Source organism: Notolepis coatsorum (assembly GCF_963971535.1).
Source record: "Notolepis coatsorum genome assembly, chromosome: 18".
Lineage (NCBI taxonomy): Eukaryota > Metazoa > Chordata > Actinopteri > Aulopiformes > Paralepididae > Notolepis > Notolepis coatsorum.
Window position 1 is genome coordinate 48386359 of NC_140182.1, and position 19877 is coordinate 48406235.

The 19877-nt window shown below is 42.5% G+C and overlaps 1 protein-coding gene across 1 annotated transcript; it reads right to left on the reverse strand.

Moving 5' to 3' along the window:
• Positions 1–415: 415 nt before the first annotated feature.
• On the reverse strand, positions 416–19036 carry neil1 (nei-like DNA glycosylase 1). The gene is made up of 10 exons (XM_084334995.1): positions 18930–19036; positions 16846–17393; positions 14933–15052; positions 14562–14670; positions 6227–6314; positions 3670–3791; positions 2842–2869; positions 2662–2732; positions 2405–2579; positions 416–807 (listed from the first exon to the last, which is right to left on the reverse strand). The coding sequence occupies exons 2-10, from the start codon at positions 17301–17303 to the stop codon at positions 764–766; spliced, it is 1215 nt and encodes a 404-aa protein (XP_084191121.1). The 5' UTR covers positions 17304–17393; positions 18930–19036; the 3' UTR covers positions 416–763.
• Positions 19037–19877: the final 841 nt, after the last annotated feature.

A 19877-nucleotide genomic window follows, 5' to 3' on the forward strand; every position in this document is an offset into this window, starting at 1 on the left:
CACTGAGACTTCTTAGGTGTAAAGTGCTGTTGTAGTGTTATGATTTGTGTATGTTAGACAGTTAGTATGTTAGTATTTATATTATCTATTAAATCATCTATATCTATGTTCAATACAAATAGTAGTGTGTTGAGGCATGTCATTAATCTTGACATTTACTTTTATTACAACTACACTGCAAAAAAAAGTATCTTATCAAGTGAACATATCTTGTATTTGGTACAATAAGTCTATATTGAGTAGAATTATCTTGAATTATCTTATCCCACTGGCAGATAATTTAGCTTTTTTTCTGATGTCAATTTAATCTTATTTTAAGAAAACAAGATTAAGAAAACAAGATTAACATTTTCTTAAAACAAGATTAAATTGACCAATCAAGAAAGAAATAAGCAAAATTATCTGTGGAATAAGATATTTATTTAGATTTCTTTTTTTTGCAGTGTACAAATATGCAGCTATACCTGGGCCTCCAGAGCACTTCTAGTGTCAGCGGACACATCAAAAACATCCTAGCAAATTCACACGCACATGACTCCATGAACATGAATAACCTATCTCGAACAATTCTAAGGTAGTTTTAAGTTATTTCTTTTCAGGGGAAACACTGCACACCAAACAAACAAATACAATTACAAAGTATGTAATACATGAAGCAGAACAGACAATTTACAGTTAAAAATGAAATACATCAGTATTTTACAAAACCAGTATAGAAATGGTCCCAATCAATGGTGTCCCATGTCCCGTGGTGAGCTTGTTTTCATGTGCTGTTCCGTCTGCTCCTTCGTCCACTCCTTTGTGGAACTGCAACAAACATCACTGGTTACAGTACAACCTCGTTTTGGTAACAACTTTTGGTCCACTTGTCCCTCTCCTACGCACCGGTCTCAGGAGATAGATGTGTGTTCCATTTTGATACATATGAACTAGTAAAAATGTATCCGTACCTTCATGTACACATCTACTGAATAATTTGCTAGGAGAGAGATTTTGTCCCAATTTAAAAGTAGAATACCACCTGTTTTAAGAATTCACATATGTTTTTCCTGTATCCCAAGACAGTTCAGTCAGTATTTATGAACATTCAGCACTCTCTCCTAAAGCTAGAAATCAGAGAGAGAACCCTCCAAACTCATGTGTAAAATCTACCGTTGCTCCATAAACGATGAATGAGGCCATGAAATGTTTATGTGAGCTCTTACACCCTGATATGGAATCATTTGACCCGATTATTTATGGAGGCAGACAAAAGTAAGTGGTACCTTGACGTACTACAGACTATGAGAAGGCTATGTGGACAGAAGGCTACATGGATGTATGTGTGTGTGTGAGAGGGAGCGTGTGAGAAATAAAGTGTCAATATGGTATGCAGACAGAAGGCTGTGTGTGTGATGTGATATACTGTATGTGAAGGTTATATAGATATTTGTGTGTGTGTGATAGAAAGAAGGGGAGAGAGATGAGTGAAGGCTATGTGTTAGAAAGGGGGAACAATATGAGTTTCTTGATCTTGCACTCTAAATATGGAGATAAATCTAACCTTTAACCGCGTTGAAGGTTAAAAGGCACACCACCAAAACAATGGGTATTTACAAGGCTGTACCATCCATCTGCAGATCAAACTGTCAAAGTCGACAAGCAAACATGCCGCCATTTTCTTTTTGGAAACGGGACGGAGAACCACAGACTGCCCACTAGCAGTGCATGTATCCAATCAGGTGCATTCCATGTGGGGAAATGATTGGTGCATCCCTAGATACATGCATACACAACATGCACATAACCCTTTCACCGCCGCAACGGTTAACCCTTTCACTGCGACAATACACAGAAGGTTAACCCTTTCACTGCCACACGACAGCCGGCGACCATCGGTTGTGTGATAGTAAAGGGTTAACCTTCTGTCATGTGGCAGTGAAAGGGTTAACATGCACTTGCACTCACTGCCCAAAGGTTGACACCCAGACACGTCCCAAGCAGCAGAATAAGAAAATCCAGAGGGTCTATGCAGATAAACACACTTGTAGTGGGTCAGAAGTCATGATTGAGAGGGATTATGTTTTGTTTGTATATACATTATACCTCAGTATGTCTTTCAAACCTGAGGTTTAAAAAAATATATATATAAATGACCTCATGCAATTTTTACGCTGACCAATTTTTCAATGGAAATCGAATTTTAAAAAGTAAAATCTTAAATCGGAATGCTAGGAATTGGGGACATGCAAATGTTTCCAGAAAAATAGGTCTTAATTTAGAAAGAATCTTCAAAGCGATGATCATGCCATACCTCCCCTCCCCCGTGCTGCTAGGACACCTGCATTTCCCCAAAAGAGGAACTAAAGGAACAATTGACTAGTATTTCTCTCACATTTCGAGTGTAAGATGAAGCTCTTCCTACCGGTAGCTGGTGTTTTTCTAAGCGCCTTGGCTTCCTTGCCGTTCCTCTCACACGTCGGCCTCGTGGATCCGGCCTCCCTCTGAGCTGTATCCTTTGCTTTCTTTGGCCTTTTTGTCACCGTTTCCTGGCTGGCCGTCTTTTCCTTCTTTGTGCGGTTAGAGCGACTCTTGGCCACCTGATGGAAGTAAAACATTGCCGTTAATGGTTTTCGTGGGGTAAGGGAGGAAAGAGTGCCATTGTTGTTTGTATTTATTTACCTTTTTCTCACTAGTGTAATCATGGCCATCGTCTTTCTTTGCTCTCTTTTTTGCCTTGGGTGATTTTGAGTCTGTAGAAGAAGAAAGAGAAACCAGACATGTGTTCGGTATAATCCTAGACTTCACTCACAGACGCAGGCTCAAGTGTTTTCCTGGTCTTATTCACAAATGAGTGTGTACCTTTGGGGGCCATGGCGCCTGCGTCTCCCTGAAAATGACAACAGATGTTGGTTATTGTCCTTGTACCATAAAACACCTACCATATACCATAAAACACCTACCATGTACCATAAAACACCTACCAGAGATAAGACCTTCGGCCACGTTCACACTGCAAACCTTAGTGCTCAATTCTCATTTATTTCTCTATCTGATTTTAGTTTGGTTTTTTTTTTTCATTTCTTTTAAATGTGGCCGATATGAACTGATCCCGTTCCTGAACTGACCTGCATGCTCAAAATGAACAATAACGAAGATGAATGTAAACATGAAGAACACTGGTCAGTTTATAGTTTAATTTATAAGTTGATGTGCAGTGGAGGCCAGCTAATTTGTGAGCAGATGATAATGGGTGCAAGGAGGAGGTGAAAGAGACATTTCCTCTTTCAATATGCTTTCAAACATAGACCAGTTATGAGACGTCCCCTCAAGTTTTGCTTGTACAGAAGTATCACCTCAAATACTTACAGTATATGGTAAACGCCTCACTGTCCACCTCCATCACAGCAGTCCTCCATGTTTGTATTCACAGAGTGACTCCCGAGTCTAGAGTGACTACGGTGAATTTCAATCTAGAGTGACGTGTAAGTTGCATGAATTCTGATATGACTGTTCAGACTGAAGTCGCATTGCAAAAGAATATCAGACCTGTATCTGATTTAGGACCAGATATGAAAGTGGCCCAAATCATAATTCAAAAGATCAGATTCTATGTGATTTGTGCTGTCAGATTTGGGCCACTCTTTCCTGCAGTGTGAAACGTAGCCATAGAGGTTCTCTTTTACTTACAGTGAACCACATTGTTCTCCCATTGTGGTCTCTGATGGACTTCATCCCATCTACATAGTAACACTGGAGCCACGCCTTGAAGTCAGAGTGGTCTGCTTTCTCAGGATCGTAGCCCTTTCCACCTTCAAACGTTAACAATCACACCATGAACAAATTTCAATAATAGTCAGCATGCATTTAAGAAGAATAAATACTGAATAACTTCTACTTTTTACATGTAGTCATTTAGCTGACGCTTTTATCCAAAGCGACTTACAAATTGTGTACAAGTCACCAGGAGGTAGGGGTGGGAATCGCCAGAGACCTCACGATACGATACTATCGCGATACTTGCGTCACGATACGATAGTATCACGATACTAAATATATCGCGATACGCTGAGTATTGCGGATTTTTTTTTAGATCAAATTTGATTTATTACCTTTTTTCAACTGCAAAGTAAAACTTTGTCAACATGTTTTATCTAATAAAATAAAGGCGAGATCTCACTTCAATCATTTTTATTGCAGAACATAATATTTTCTCAAGCAGACAGATGTAAACACTGTAATCTGTGTTGCATGTACCTGACAAACTGAACTGTTTGTATTACAGTCATATTCCAACTTAACTGAATGCACATGTGTGTGGACTACTGTACTATTACAGGTATTGAAATGAACAATGCAACTTCCTTATACAAAAACATTTATAAAAATGTTTTATGAATAATTAAATATCGATACTTGGCGTCCCTGTATCGATACAGTATCGCCACGCAAAGTATCGCGATACTACCACGTATCGATTTTTTCCCCCACCCCTACCAGGAGTACAACTCTGGCAGTTAAGGGTAAGTGATATTGTTCGTCAAACAGTATACACTCTGAGTGCATAGTAGTATAGACATATTAGCATGATGGGCAGTAGTATAAGGATAGTAACATGGAGAGAGCATGGCTCTATAGATAGCAGCCTGGGAGGAGAGAGATTTTGCCGTAATGAAAGCCCCCCCCCCCCCATGCTGCGGTAGCCAATAAATCACAGCAGAAGACAAGAAGACAAGGGATTTAGGGGGAGGGGGTTAAAAAGCTCACAGCATGATCACACAAAATGGCCCATCCACACCAACGCACTACCCTGCAACAAGGTGCTGCATTGTCTGATTAGATCTGAATGAGCCATACATTTCCTGTTGTTTCGATTATTATACAATTTGTTTATGGTGCGGAGGGCCTGACTAAAAGATAAGTTATCGATTTCCCAGGATAAATTAGGGACCATGTGGGAAAACAGCATTTCCAGCAGGTGGATTAGCTACCTCTGGAGGCTAGGTCAGTTGAGCTTGGTTAGATACCTCTGGAGGCTAGGTCAGTTCCGCTTGGTTGGGTACTTCTGGAGGCTAGGTCAGTTCCGCTTGGTTGGGTACCTCTGGAGGCTAGGTCAGTTCAGCTTGGTTGGGTACCTCTGGAGGCTAGGTCAGTTCAGCTTGGTTGAGCACTTCTGGAGGCTAGGTCAGTTCCGCTTGGTTGGGTACCTCTGGAGGCTAGGTCAGTTCAGCTTGGTTAGCTACCTCTGGAGGCTACTGTAGGTCAGTTCAGCTTGGTTAGCTACCTCTAAAGGCTAGGTCAGTTCAGCTTGGTTAGCTACCTCTGGAGGCTACTGTAGGTCAGTTCAGCTTGGTTAGCTACCTCTGGAGGCTACTGTAGGTCAGTTCAGCTTGGTTAGCTACCTCTAAAGGCTAGGTCAGTTCAGCTTGGTTGGGTACCTCTAAAGGCTAGGTCAGTTCAGCTTGGTTGGGTACCTCTGGAGGCTAGGTCAGTTCAACTGCAGGGTGGTTCATAATATAACAACAGAGCACCATAGTACCTCAAAGACCACTTCCACTGAACCCAAAGAAGATACTGGAGCACACGATTCACTTTTAATATCTTAATGATAAGGTACAAATGGCTAGCGTTTCGATGCATACTGCGCCTTCTTCAGAGTCAAACAGAAATGGCACAGAAAGGACAAGTTATAAACCCTCCTCCATTAAGAGAGCAGTCTCACTAATTAATGGACCAATCAATCAATAAACCACTAACTTGATTCTTACCCAGATCCCCTCCTGCTGTATAAGTGCCCAACCGACCAGTAGGATTGGCTACTGCAACAACCAGGACTCATACCCCACCGGCTTCCCACCCATGAACACTGCCAACTCGTTCTGACCAAGCTGAAGGTACTACTACAGGGAATTGGCCAAAATAAAGTATTTCTATTCTATTCTATCTATTGAACCCGGGTCTCTGCGGTGTGTAGGCGAGTGCTTAAGACCTCTACACTACCCAGACGCCCAAAGAGGGGCTCTTTTGCCTAAACGTTGCCGTTTGACAGTGTTACACATTATACTGTACAATTCCCAAATTTATTTTCCATACCTAACCACACTTTCCAGACCTGCTTAGGAACCCGGTTTCATCTTTGTTTCAGATTCACTTTTGTAAAAGTAATTTTTATCAGCCCAAATATGAGCATTTAAGTCTAAAAAGGAAGAAAGGTAACAGACGAGACGGCACACAGACTGCTGCCTACCTAGATTCACCACCTCCAAAGGAACCGTGTGACACAGTCTTAGTAGGTCGGCCGTCTCTGCCTTGGCTTTCTCCTGACCGTCACAGGCCTGTTACAATACAAAAAGAGAAAAGGTCTGTTACAAAGAGCTGGTTAGTTTTAAAAGGGCCACTTCGTCGATTTCCAGCCTTGAATACTATTGTTCTGTTGTGAGGACACAAGGATAATCTGACATAAAATGTTTTCTTTTGTTTGGAGAGCTTCATCAAAACTAGAGCCAGACCTCTAGTGAAATGAAAGACACCATTTCCTCAACTATGCTCAACTGTAGTGCATCCAACTCAAGGACAGTTGAAGATAAAGGCGGCTAAGTGGCGCAGTGGGCAAGGCGCTCGCCACTAACGCAGGAGATGCTGGGTTCGAGCCCAGCTCTCTGCATTGCTTCCGGCTTGGCTGGTCGTTCATACTAATACAATTGGCAGTATTAGGGGGTGGGAAAGCCGGTGGGTGGGGATCGGATGTTGTGGACAGTGACTCCTACAGGTGGGTTGGTGCGCCTGTACAGCAGAATCAGGAAGTATCGGGGGCAGCGTGAGCCTCCCACGCGTTACTCCTCGCCACTGAGAGATTGCGCTGTACAGGTGAAAAGATGCGACGGCTGCCTCCTTGTGTACCGGAGGGGACACGTGATGCAAGGCTTCGTCCACATTGCAGCCGACCAGTGGGAGGCATGGTCTAGCAACGTTCGAGACAGGGGAGGGAAGAATTGGATAATACGCAAATTGGGATGGGAGAAAAATAGAAAAATGGGGAGAAAAGGTAGATTAAAAAAAGGACAGTTGAAGATAGTTGAGGAAACAAGTGTCTGCAGTTCACTAGAGGTCTGCTCTCCTCTGTGTTTGTAGTTCAAGATTCAAGAGATTTATTTGTCACATAAATACACATGTAGTGAAATGAAGGTGGCCATGCCCTCCTTGATTGTGCAAAAATACAAATAATAAAATAGAATAGATAATAAAATAGACATGATAAAAAGTAATAAGAAATTCATAAAATACAATACGATGCTAAGCTTAACACATTGACCGCCGGGGGTTGTGCCCATCTCATACCCCTCTCTGCCACCGTTAACACTTTGAGTGCCATGCCGGGTTTTCCTTTTTACCCCCTGAATGCCACCATCTGTGCCAATGTTAACGTTAATATCGCCTAATCTATGTTTTAAATTATGGCTATGTGTCTAATCTGCCCATCGCATTATCAAAGACTATTTTCCAGTCAGTGCTGTCAAGGCAGATTGTTTTTTTATCGCGTCATTTCCGTTTCAGAGCATTTAGAAAAGCACCCGTTTTCAGATAAAAAACAGCCCATTCTGGACCATTCTATGAAAATCGTCTTTTACTGGAATATTCCACAACGTTGATATTCGTCTGCCTTTTTATGAATCGTTTTCAAATAAACGCTAGATGATCAATATTATACGTGCACGCAAGCACATTCGGGCCGCGCACGGATAATCGCTGCGTTGATTTCCTCTCGGACTTTTACAGTGAAACCGAAAGAGTCCATTTCACAAAACAGCCTATAACTTCATAAAAAAGTAGTCTGATTATCCTAACACTGATAACATAGAGTCCTTACCTGACATCAGATGGTATCCAACTGGTATATTCCAATTCCTGATCACCATTCGAAAAAATCGATAAGTGTATGGATCCAACGCGATACAGTAGAACTCCATGATCAGCGGGGCTCAGACGCTCCAGAATGAACTGTGGTAACCCCGGCTGGATCAGTGGACTGGAAAATGTGGAGTACCGGATTTCTTTCCCCATCCATTTTCATTGAGTCCATTCCAAAATCCCTTATGTCATCTGGGAGACGACAGGGGGCGCTTTTTTCCACAATGATCGCCGGTGCCGCTCGGGTATACTCGGGTAGGCTCGGTGATGCAATATGATTTCAGATCGCTAAAAAAAAAAAAAAATCCGGGAAATCTCGTGAGTGGCTTTCAACCACCTATAAATAAACCCGAGTATTCTCGTGTGTGGCAGTTAAAGTGTTAACACATTGGGCGCCAGAAACGCTTTCCAGCGTTATTGCCCGCCATGCGTTGTCTGCCAAGATCGCTGTACAGCGTTTGAGATCAATATTAAATTTTTTCGCCATGGCATTCATAATTCATCCAGCCAACCCCCGATGTTCTAGTGGGACCCTAGATGTGACTGCAACGGCTCAATACCGCCGCCTGGTGGATGGTCGGGCGAGTTACACTCTCGCAAAAACCGGAAGTGCCATCGGTGCATCGAGGAAATTCCTCTGGCAGTCACATCTCGCTACGGGACTCCTGACAGACACTATAGTACATATGGATCGCTTTCTAAACTTAATAATCGATATGATTTCGGCGTTTATTGCGCCATACAAACCGGAAATGGACCTAGGCGATCGGCGTCGAATAATTGGGATCTTTCACCGCCAGTCTCATCGGCCCACGGTAAGGGGAATATAACGTTATTTTCAGCCAGATTGTTTATTCATTTCACTGCAAACCATCAGATCAATATATCACCCATACTACATAAAGCCGTTACTGATGATCAAGGAATTATAAACGACCCCCCCCCCCCCCTTTCCTCCACGCATGATGAAGCATAATGTATACCGATCATATACATTTGAATTTTTTAATATAGCGTGTATGGGAAAGAAACGGCAATCGATAATCTATCATATGCGTTCGGGCCTATAACTAGCGTTTTTGGAATTACAGCAGAAAAGATTAAAAACATACTTATATTCTCGAAGGTATTAACACAACAATGTATGAATGAAAAAGTATAACGTTCCCACATCCTGAACGATAGATAATCGATAGGGATGCTCGATATTGGCTTTTTTACCGATACCGATATTCCGATATTGTCCAACTCTTAATTTCCGATACCGATACGATACCAATATCAACCGATACCGATATATGCAGGGTTTCCCCCCAAAGAAACTGAATAATTTCAGGTAACTAATAATTTCACTGGATGCATTCAAAAGGCTTTCTAAATGTAAGCATTATCTGTGCAAAATATGATAATTAAAAAAGTAAAAATTAACATTACATATCTCTTGTTGTTGAATTAAACCAACATGCATACTTTTGACAATAAATAAAATAAGAATTGGTTCTCACTTGCTTGCCTGGGTAAATAAAGGTTAAATAAATGTAAAAATATATATATATATATATATTGTTATTGTTTATTTTTTTTACCGATACCGATATTTTCCGATATCACATTTTACTGCCGATATCGGCCGATAATATCGGTCGGCCGATAATATCGGACATCCCTAATAATCGATGTTGAATGGGCCATAGTAATGTCAATATAGCAATACAATTTAAAAGTGAAAGGTAATGAGTACTATATACAATAATATACAAATATAGTTATGTTTTTTAAAGTGACCTTTTTTGTAGTGTGTTTGTGTGTGAGAGAGTGCAAGTGAGGATGTGTGTGTGTATGTGTGCTTGTGTGTGGAGAGATCAGTGTTCTGATGGCCTGGGGGAAGAAGCTGAGTCTGCTCTCCTGTGTCTGTAGTTCACTAGAGGTCTGCTCTCCCGTCTGTAGTTCACTAGAGGTCTGCTCTCCTCTGTGTCTGTAGTTCACTAGAGGTCTGCTCTCCTCTGCATCTGTAGTTCACTAGAGGTCTGCTCTCCTTTGTGTCTGTACTAGTTCACTAGAGGTCTGCTCTCCTTTGTGTCTGTAGTTAACTAAAGGTCTGCTCTCCTCTGTGTCTGTAGTTCACTAGAGGTCTGCTCCAGGGTTTCTGTTAGAAAAAATTGTTGCCGGTCTCAGGGTCCGGTAGATTTAAATCTACCGGTCAAATGAGAGAAATTCCGGTCAGAGTTTATTGAGCTTAAAAACAATTGATAGGTAGGCTATATAAAGAATGACATCCTCAAGGCATGTAGATTTATAATATTTTAACTTAAAACTAGGCTACTTTTGCGTATAGTCATTATATTCCAAATAAAATAAGTCCAGAGACTCCGTGCTGCTGCCGACTTTAAATCAAATAGGTGTCTGTGGGCAGTCGCCCGACATTAATAAACAGCAGTCTGTTATAATCACATTTTTATGAGCTAACGAATTCAGTTATATTGGACATTTGTATTAATTATATCAAGCGAAGAACTGAGAAATTTGGCAGAGAGAGACAGCAACATTATCGTGGGCGTGATGACTCTCTCCACCTCCCAACGACTTATTTGCGAGAGTATGGCGCTGCAGAGCAGCAGATTCAGCTGTTTTCAGGCTCTATCTGGGGACCGCTCAACAGCGCCCCCCACCCAACAGCTGAATTGCCAATGGCTGAATTTGAGTACAGCACTGTGCCGGTACAGATGGGTGGGTTATGGTGGATTCTGTGGCTCTGCAGCTGCATGCAGTCGCAAATCTAGCAGCAAGCTCCCGCTGACACAGCGGTGTCATTATTATACCTGCTTGGTGAAGCAACAATGAAACAAATGTAATGATTGTTTCGTTCATCGCATAGGCTATTTAATTTTAGCCTATTTTAATACAATTCAAATAATCAAATTGTGCTTAGAGGGAATTATTTTCACCGGACATTAAGACCGGAGAGATTAAATATGTCGGACTTCAACAGATTTTGCCGGTCAAATACCGGTAATTACCGGCTAACGGAAACGCTGGTCTGCTCTCTGTCTGTAGTTCACTAGAGATCTCCTCTCCTCTGCATCTGTAGTTAACTAGAGGTCTGCTCTCCTCTGTGTCTGTAGTTCACTAGAGGTCTGCTCTCCTTTGTGTCTGTAGTTCACTAGAGGTCTGCTCTCCTCTGTGTCTGTGGTTCACTAGAGGTCTGCTCTCTGTGTCCTCAGTTCACTAAAGGTCTTCTTTCCTCTGTATGTAGTTCACTAGATGGCTGCTCTCCTCTGTCTGTAGTTCACTAGAGGTCTGCTCTCTCTGTAGTTCACTAGAGATATCATCTCCTCTGCATCTGTAGTTCACTAGAGGTCTGCTCTCCTCTGTGTCTGTAGTTCACTAGAGGTCTGCTCTCCTTTGTGTCTGTAGTTCACTAGAGGTCTGCTCTCCTCTGTGTCTGTGGTTCACTAGAGGTCTGCTCTCTGTGTCCTCAGTTCATTAGAGGTCTTCTTTCCTCTGTGTCTGTAGTTCACTAGAGGTCTGCTCTCCTCTGTCTGTAGTTCACTAGAGGTCGGCTCTCTGTCTGTAGTTCACTAGAGGTCTGATCTGTCTGTAATTCACTAGAGATCTCCTCTGCATCTGTAGTTCACTAGAGGTCTGCTCTCCTTTGTGTCTGTAGTTCACTAGAGGTCTGCTCTCCTCTGTGTATGTGGTTCACTAGAGCAGGGGTTCCCAAACTTTTCAGGCTGTGACCCAAAAATAAGGGGGCAGAGAGCCGCGACCCCCACTATTATAGGAGGTAAAAAAAAAAATATTAAAATAAGTATCTTTCTTTTTTTCTTTTTCTTTTTTTTTAATAAATGGAAATGTATGGTTGAAACATGCACACGTTCAAACGCACACACACTAATAAGCATTGGAGGCTTTTAACCAGGGCCGGACTGGGGAAATCATTCAGGCCAGGAAATATAGTGCAAAGTATAGCCCCAGTCAGGCCACTTTTTAAGCAGGGGGTCTGGGGGTCCCCCACCAGGACATTTCTTGTTACAAAGACTTCATTTCCTGCATTCTGCTGCAGGCATTTTTTTTTATTTGTACCCTTTAAATGCCAGTGTTTGTATCACAAATTATTGTTAAAAAACAGGCTAGCATATGTATGATTAGCAACAACACTGATTTTGATGGATTTTCAGTTTTTTTGTAATGTCAGATTGAAAATAATACAATCTTTTATTCAACTTCAGCCCTGATCATAACACCACATATTAATTTTATAATTCTAACCCTTTAAATGCCAGTGTGTGTGATGGCATATATTTGCAATATATCAAATGCAAAGTAGATTTTTCTGGGGGGGATTATTACAGGCTAGCATGTAATGTCAATGATTAGCAACAACAGTTTTTTGTAAGGGTCCCGCCTCCACCAATCACATGCGGCTCCTTTTGTGTGTGTGTGTGAGAGCAAGAGAGAGAGAGAGAGATAGTTCTCCAACTTGTGTGAGTTGCAGTGATCTCCTGGTTGTTCCCCACCTAGGTTATCTAACTATTGCGCTGCTGCAACTAGAAACACTGTCCTGGCCTGCTTCTAAGTTCAGTGGCCTGACTGCAAATTTTTTTTTTTTTTTCGGATTATTATTATTATTATTATTATTATTATTTTTAAATCATCTGGTGACCACCCCCCCCCCCCCCCCCCCCCCCCCTCGCGACCCTCCTGTGGGAACCCCTGCACTAGAGGTCTGCTCTCCTCTGTGACCTCAGTTCACTAGAGGTATTCTTTCCTCTGTGTCTGTAGTTCACTAGAAGTCTGCTGTGGTGTGTCTGTAGTTCACTAGAAGTCTGCTGTGGTGCGTCTGTAGTTCACTAGAGGTCTGCTCTCCTCTGTGTCTGTAGTTCACTAGAGGTCTGCTCTCCTTTGTGTCTGTAGTTCACTAGAGGTCTGCTCTCCTCTGTGTCTGTAGTTCACTAGAGGTCTGCACTCTGTGTCTGTAGTTCACTAGAGGTCTGCTCTCTGTGTCTGTAGTTCACTAGAGGTCTGCGCTCTGTCTGTAGTTCACTAGAGGTCTGCTCTCTGTGTCTGTAGTTCACTAGAGGTCTGCGCTCTGTGTCTGTAGTTCACTAGAGGTCTGCGCTCTGTGTCTGTAGTTCACTAGAGGTCTGCTCTCTGTGTCTGTAGTTCACTAGAGGTCTGCTCTCTGTGTCTGTAGTTCACTAGAGGTCTGCGCTCTGTGTCTGTAGTTCACTAGAGGTCTGCGCTCTGTCTGTAGTTCACTAGAGGTCTGTGCTCTGTGTCTGTAGTTCACTAGAGGTCTGCGCTCCGTGTCTGTAGTTCACTAGAGGTCTGCTCTCTGTCTGTAGTTCACTAGAGGTCTGCTTTGTGTCTGTACCACTAGAGGTCTGCTCTGTGTCTGTACTTCTAGAGATATGCTCTCTGTCTGTAGTTCACTAGAGGTCTGCTCTGTGTCTGTACCACTAGAGGTCTGCTCTGTGTCTGTAGTTCACTAGAGGCAGGGATTAAAGCAAAAAAATATCTCCTGACTGAACTTTTTTCAGGCCAAGTCTATTCTTATTTTAACCTCCACTGTATTTTTTTTAATAGCGTTAGCGTTTTAAGGGAGCCTACTTGTAGAGCCTATACTGTCCTGACTGTGACTATAGACCCTACTGTTGTGGTTGTTGTGCCAGGCAGGGAGGCTGTGTGCTGGAGAGCGTGAATGCAAGTCTTGTGGCTAGCTTCTGATTGATGGCGAGATAGCACCCCTTTCCCATTACTTTGAACCATGAACTAAAAGGCTTGTTATCATACAAACAAGGGACTAAACACGTTTCGCAATTATGCCACAACAATGTGGAACGCCTTAACCACAGCCGTAAAAAAATTTGAATCCTCAGTGTTTCCCACAGGATTTAGTGAGACTGTGGTGGTGGGTGAACCTCTGCCCCTCCAGAGGGGTCCGGGGGCATGCCCCCTCGGATTAAAAAAAAATAAATTACGTTTTAAAGTTAAATGCATCAATCTGGTGCACTTTGAGAGCAAAATTAAGAGGCTAGATCTATGATGATCTTTGTGCTCAAAACATACATTTGAGCCATCAAAGAAATTAAGCAAAAGTGGTTGCCTGTGTTGAACTAGTTTATTTTTTAGAAGAAAAAAAATAGACTGGATTACTATTACGACTACTACCAGTGCCAATACTACTGAAACATCCCTATTGGCAAACTTTATATATATAAAAAAAAAAAAGTAAAAAAAAAAAAAAAGTAATTTTTTTTTTTTTTTTAATATCAATTAAAATATTATATACATATAATCAAATAGACTGAAATCCGTCTCAAGACGGAACGCTTTAATGCCTGACTAGAGGTCTGCTCTGTGTCTGTACCACTAGAGGTCTGCTCTGTGTCTGTAGTTCACTAGAGGTCTGCTCTCTGTCTGTAGTTCACTAGAGGTCTGCTCTCTGTCTGTAGTTCACTAGAGGTCTGCTCTGTGTCTGTAGTTCACTAAGTCTGCTCTCTGTCTGTAGTTCACTAGAGGTATGCTCTCTGTGTCTGTAGTTCACTAGAGGTCCTGCAGTGTGTCTGATAATCACAATGATAGGATTAAGGTTACAAATCGGCGACCCTTTCAATAAGAGACTGAGGAGAATGATGTTAGTATCGGACAAAGAGCCTCCTATACTGCTTCACCTTGGTGTCAGCCATCTCCTCTTTGACATTATCCTCATCCTCATATAGATCTTCCTTCTGAAGGCCTTCCAGAACCGTCCTTGCCTGCATGAAGGGTGGAATGGTTAATCTGAAAGGGGAGGAAGAGAATGATTTAAGATGCATTCTTTCATATGAAAAGGCTTGTTTGTTCTATAAGTGGGTCCTAATCATTATGCCGCCTTTCCACAATGAATGGGAGGTCAGGAACAAAGTGAAAGAAAGCCATTCATGATACATTTGAAGAGAGAGCGCCCAGTAACTTCTGAAAAGAGTCATTGTTTTTGGCTCAAAACAATACAACACTTGTGCAGGAAGTAATGGCCCAGTATTATGAGTGTTCGATGGATCACCTGTAAAGGATTTCAGCCCGTAAGTAGTTCCCAATACCGTTGAAGTACTTCTGATTCAGCAGGACTTCACAGACGGGCTTGTCGAAGGCGCGGTCAGAAAGGTGTGACATGACATTATCTCTGTAACATTATAAAAAAAAATCAGTGTCTGCATAAAAACTCCATGCTAAAAAATTTCTTTGCAAAGCTTTTTAATATTTGCAAATAGTCTCCCCTCTAGGAGGAGGAGCCCTGAATGAAACCAACACACAGTTTTTATAGAAGCGACCTTGGGGTTCATCAACACGGCATGTGGCTGACCCTAGCAGTGACCCTAGCAATTTCATTCAAACACACTTATCCCGAATCATTGTGTGGTTTGAGCAGCCACACCTGCCCTGGGTCAAGCTAATCAGATCAGGGAGCAGGTGGCGTGTGTCAAGGTCACATGCTACGTATTGTACTCCTCTCACAACATCAGCAAGGCTTGCAGGTGCTTATCGGTACCTCTGATGTGGGGAGCTTTGGGAAACCGGCCCAATATTGTCTTTTCACATCATGGATTAATAAGCAGGATAGAATGTTTTGTACAGACGAGTGATATGGTTATCTTGTATTTTGACGAGTCTCAGGACTGAACGGTTTCGACTGTTCTTGTGGGAAACAGGGCCTTTCAGCAAGAATAACTCAGCGCAGAGTCGAGACGTTTTCTGGTGACTCAAGGAAATGGTAAATGGCGTTTTATTTTTCCTCACAGTTTACCCATTCACTCACACACCTATGGCGGAGGCAACCATGCAAGGTGCCAACCTGCTCATCAGGAGCAATTAGGGGTTAAATGTCTTGCTCAAGGAAACTTTGACACGCTGACCGGGAGGAGTGGGAATCGAACCGGGAACCTCTGGATTACCAGACGACTGCTCTACCTCCGGAGTCACTGACGTTTATTTCTTATCCCCCCCCCCACAAGTGTACATGCCATGGTATATACCTTTGATTTGGGAGTATTTGGGGTTCCAGGGGATCAACCAGAACGATTTGGGCTTATTGCATATAACGCGTTTTATCTCGCGATCTATGGAAAAAGACTGGATTATTTTGGAAATGGGCAATGTTTAGCGTGTAATAAACTACAGTGTGTACTAGAAACATAACATTTTTTACATGTTGGACTAGAAATAGTGTCAAATGAGCCATACTATTGGCTCCATAGCTATAATATAGAATATACAATAGCTCCGCAAAGATCGTGAAATATCGTGAAAATGGTCAAGAAAGGGCGGCTGGGTGGCGCAGCGGACATTGCGCTCGTCACCAACGCAAGATACACCGGGTTCGACTCCGGCTGTCGGCGTTGCCTCCGGCTTGGGCCGGCCGTCATACTAACTCAATTAGCAGAGTTAGCGGGTGGAAGTCGATGGGTGGTAATCTGGACGTTGTGGACAGCGACTCCTACAGGTCGGTTGGGGGACGCCTGCACAGCAGAGACAGGAAATGGCGGGGGTAATGAGCCTCCCACACGTTACACCTCGCCAATGAGAGTCCGCGCTGGCAGGTGAAAAGATGTGACAGGCTGCCTCCACATGTATCGGAGGGGACATGTGATGCAAGGCTTCTATCCTCCCTACAACCAGCCAGTGGGGGGCATATGCGAGCAACGTTCAAGACAGGGGAGGGGAGAATTGGCACAGCGAAATTGGGATGGGAGAAAAATAGGAAAAAAAGGAGAAAAAGTGGATAAAAAAATAAAAATACAAAAAAATTGTCAAGAAAAGCTGGCGCTAGACAGTGAAAGATGGGGAAAGCTTGTGGCGCTCAATAAGCATGGTGAACAAAACTGTCCATCACATCAGACTAGTATAACATTTATGAGGGCAAATATTTTGGTTTGGATCAGGCAATGGTAATAATACGATCACTAAACCATTCATCACCTGAAGCTCTTGTACTCAAACATGACACATGGCCCTCTGTCCGCTTGCCAGGTCCCGTTGGGCTGCCAGCCGCCAAACCTGCGTGCATCTACAAAGCTCAGCACTCTGCAAGGCCTCTCGCTGGAATAGAAACGCAGATGGGCGTGCTTCGGGACCTCATCCTCAGTGGTGAAGCGGAAAAAGCCGGACATCCCAAAACGGAAGACAACGTCCATGGGCAGGTCCGCATGCACCGTGTTTACTGTTCGCTTGTCATCATCATCACTTTTAATGGGTGTTAGTGTGAGCCTTACTTCCTTCCCTCTGGAGGTGGCGGTGATGCGGTAGGCCTCGCAGGTGAAGGAAACGTCAGGACTCTTGCTGACCTCTGACTTTCTAACCGGTCCCCTGAACAGTACTCCCTCACACATCCTGTTCACAAACAGACTGGCCAAGTGGAGCTCTGGTCCTTCAGGCATTTTGTTAGGAGGGCAGATGGTTTAGTCAAGAGATGGTCCGACCATGGACCTACTGCTGTAGAGACTCAGCTGACTTGAGCTGTTAGAGAGCTGGATGAGTTTAGAAATGCATTATTGAATGAAATATGATGCATACATTCCGAGCAAATTAATAAACCACTATGACGACATTGTTTCACTATTCCATCACCCGAAAGAGTGAAAGCTGTAAAGGAATGTGAATCACTACCCACTTTCAAAACCACTCTCAAAGAACACCTACGGGAGACTGCAATTCGAAACTGGCCCCTGTAAATGTCCTAACCCAACCCCCTCCAATGTACAGTAAATTACCTAGTATGGTTGTCAATATTCCAATGTACAGTTTTGATTGTGCAGTGTTCCCCCCCCCAACCCCCTCCAATGTACAGTAAATTACCTAGTATGGTTGTCAATATTCCAATGTACAGTTTTGCTTGTACAGTTGTACAGTGTCCCCCTCCCCCCAACCTCCTCCAATGTACAGTTTTTACGTCAAATGTATATACTCCCTTTTCTGGACTCTTTTTGTATCACAAACAGTACTGTATTTGCAAATCTGGTATGTCATAAATGTATAGATGTAGCATAGATGTGTCAAAATACTTCCCAAAGGTCAGCGAATACCACGATCACAACACCAGAGGGAGCTCCACAAATCCTGTTAAACCCAGATGCGGCTCAAACAAGGGACTAAACACGTTTCGCAATTATGCCACATCAATGTGGAACACCCTACCCAAAGCTGTAAAGGAATGTGAATCACTACCCACCTTCAAAAACACTCTCAAAAAACACCTACGGGAGACTGCAATTCGAAACTGGCCCCTACAAATGTCCTAACCCAGTTGTACAGTAAATTACCAAGTATGGCTTTGTCAGTATTCCAATGTACAGTGTACAGTGTCCCCCCCCCCCTACCCAACGTACAGCCCCCCACCCCACCTCCAATGTACAGTTTCTACGTCAAATGAATATACACTCTTTTTGTATCTTTTTGTATCACAAACAGTACTGTATTTGCAAATCTGGTATGTCATAAATGTATAGATGTAGCAGTACTGTCTATCTGTATGTTGTGTATGTCATATATGTTATGATGAATTGAAAATGGGGGACCCTGATGTAAACAAGACGAAAGTCTTTCTCTGGTCTGCATCCCCTTAACAATTGTGTGTATTGAGCTGTACTGTATTGTACCCATTCTGCAATCTGTTAATAAAGTTTTCAATCAATCAATCAAGAGATAACTCTAATGAATGAATGAATGAAAACTTTATTTAACAGATTGCAGAATGGGTACAATACAGTACGTCGTAGTCTACGAGGTAATGCAAGAAAGGTACAAGCTGCATGTAAAAGTTGTTTACATTAGCTAATGATTGATTGAAAACGTTATTAACCGATTGCAGAATGGGTACAATACAGTACGGCTCAATACAAACAACTGCTACGACTCGATGCAGACCAGCCGAAAAAGACTTTCGTCTTGTTTACATCAGGTGATCAGGCCGGGTCCTCATTCACTCCATTTTCAATTCATTATCAATATTAAACGTGCAGATTGATTGTTGAACAAACGTGTAAGTAGAATTTAAGGAAACTTACCACGGGAGGCTAACGATTCAGACAGGTATTAGCCAGATTGTAGTACAAAACAATCTGCCAAATTGCTGCATGTGAGATTGTTACTAAACACGCCGTCTCAACTCTCGTTCAATCCAAAACATCGCGAGACAACTTCAAATCTCATTCCTGAAACGTTTCTGGTTCTAGCTAAATATTTTGTACTAATGGATTTGAAATGTTTCAGTTGTGAACGAACTAATTTACCTGTAATCTGAGGTTTTTTTTGTACAAGTAATGCAAATATATAAATCATGTTGAAATTAAGAAGACCCGATATTATTTAACCTTACTAATGTGAGTTATATCACATGTATTCTTGGATAATTTGATGTATAGATATTAAAATTTAAGCTCTTTGGAAATTTGGGAATGCCAACCATAAATAATTCACATAAAGTTCTTCCTGTGCCCCAGGACAGTGAACACTTTGAACCACCTTCTAAAATTTGAAATCTGCGAGAGAACCCTCCAATCGGTGATGTCACATGTTTTTGTGAGCTCTTGAATGAGGTTTATATTCCATCATTGCTAGAAGGTCTGCACCTCAATTAAACCCTAATTTGGGTGTAAGATCTCAGACCAATATTTAATGGCCTCACAAAGTCAGAGCCCCCATCACAGCCCCAGATGGCTCAGGAGGTAGAGCAGTCGTCTGGTAATCCAGAGGTTCCCGGTTCGATTCCCGCTCCTCCCAGCCACCGTGTCGAAGTGTCCTTGAGCAAGACACTTAACCCCTAACTGCTCCCAATGAGCAGGTCGGCACCTTGCATGGTTGCCTCTGCCGTCGGTGTGTGAATGTGTGAGTGAATGGGTAAAAATTTGAAATTGTAAAGCGCTTTGGATAAAAGCGCTATATAAATGCACCATTTATTATATCAAGTTTCAAGTTCGTTTTTATTTGTCACGTATAAGGTACATGTGCATTAC

What these genes read in the sequence shown, in the direction of transcription:
- neil1 (XM_084334995.1), bottom strand. Translation starts at nt 17,303, where the DNA reads ATGCCTGAAGGACCAGAGCTCCACTTGGCCAGTCTGTTTGTGAACAGG. An exon ending in AGGAGATGGCTGACACCAAG is followed by an intron (nt 6,315 to 14,561) that starts GTGAAGCAGTAT and finishes GTATTGTAACAG; the next exon opens with GCCTGTGACGGTCAGGAGAA. An exon ending in AGGCGCCATGGCCCCCAAAG is followed by an intron (nt 2,733 to 2,841) that starts GTACACACTCAT and finishes CTTCTTCTACAG; the next exon opens with ACTCAAAATCACCCAAGGCA.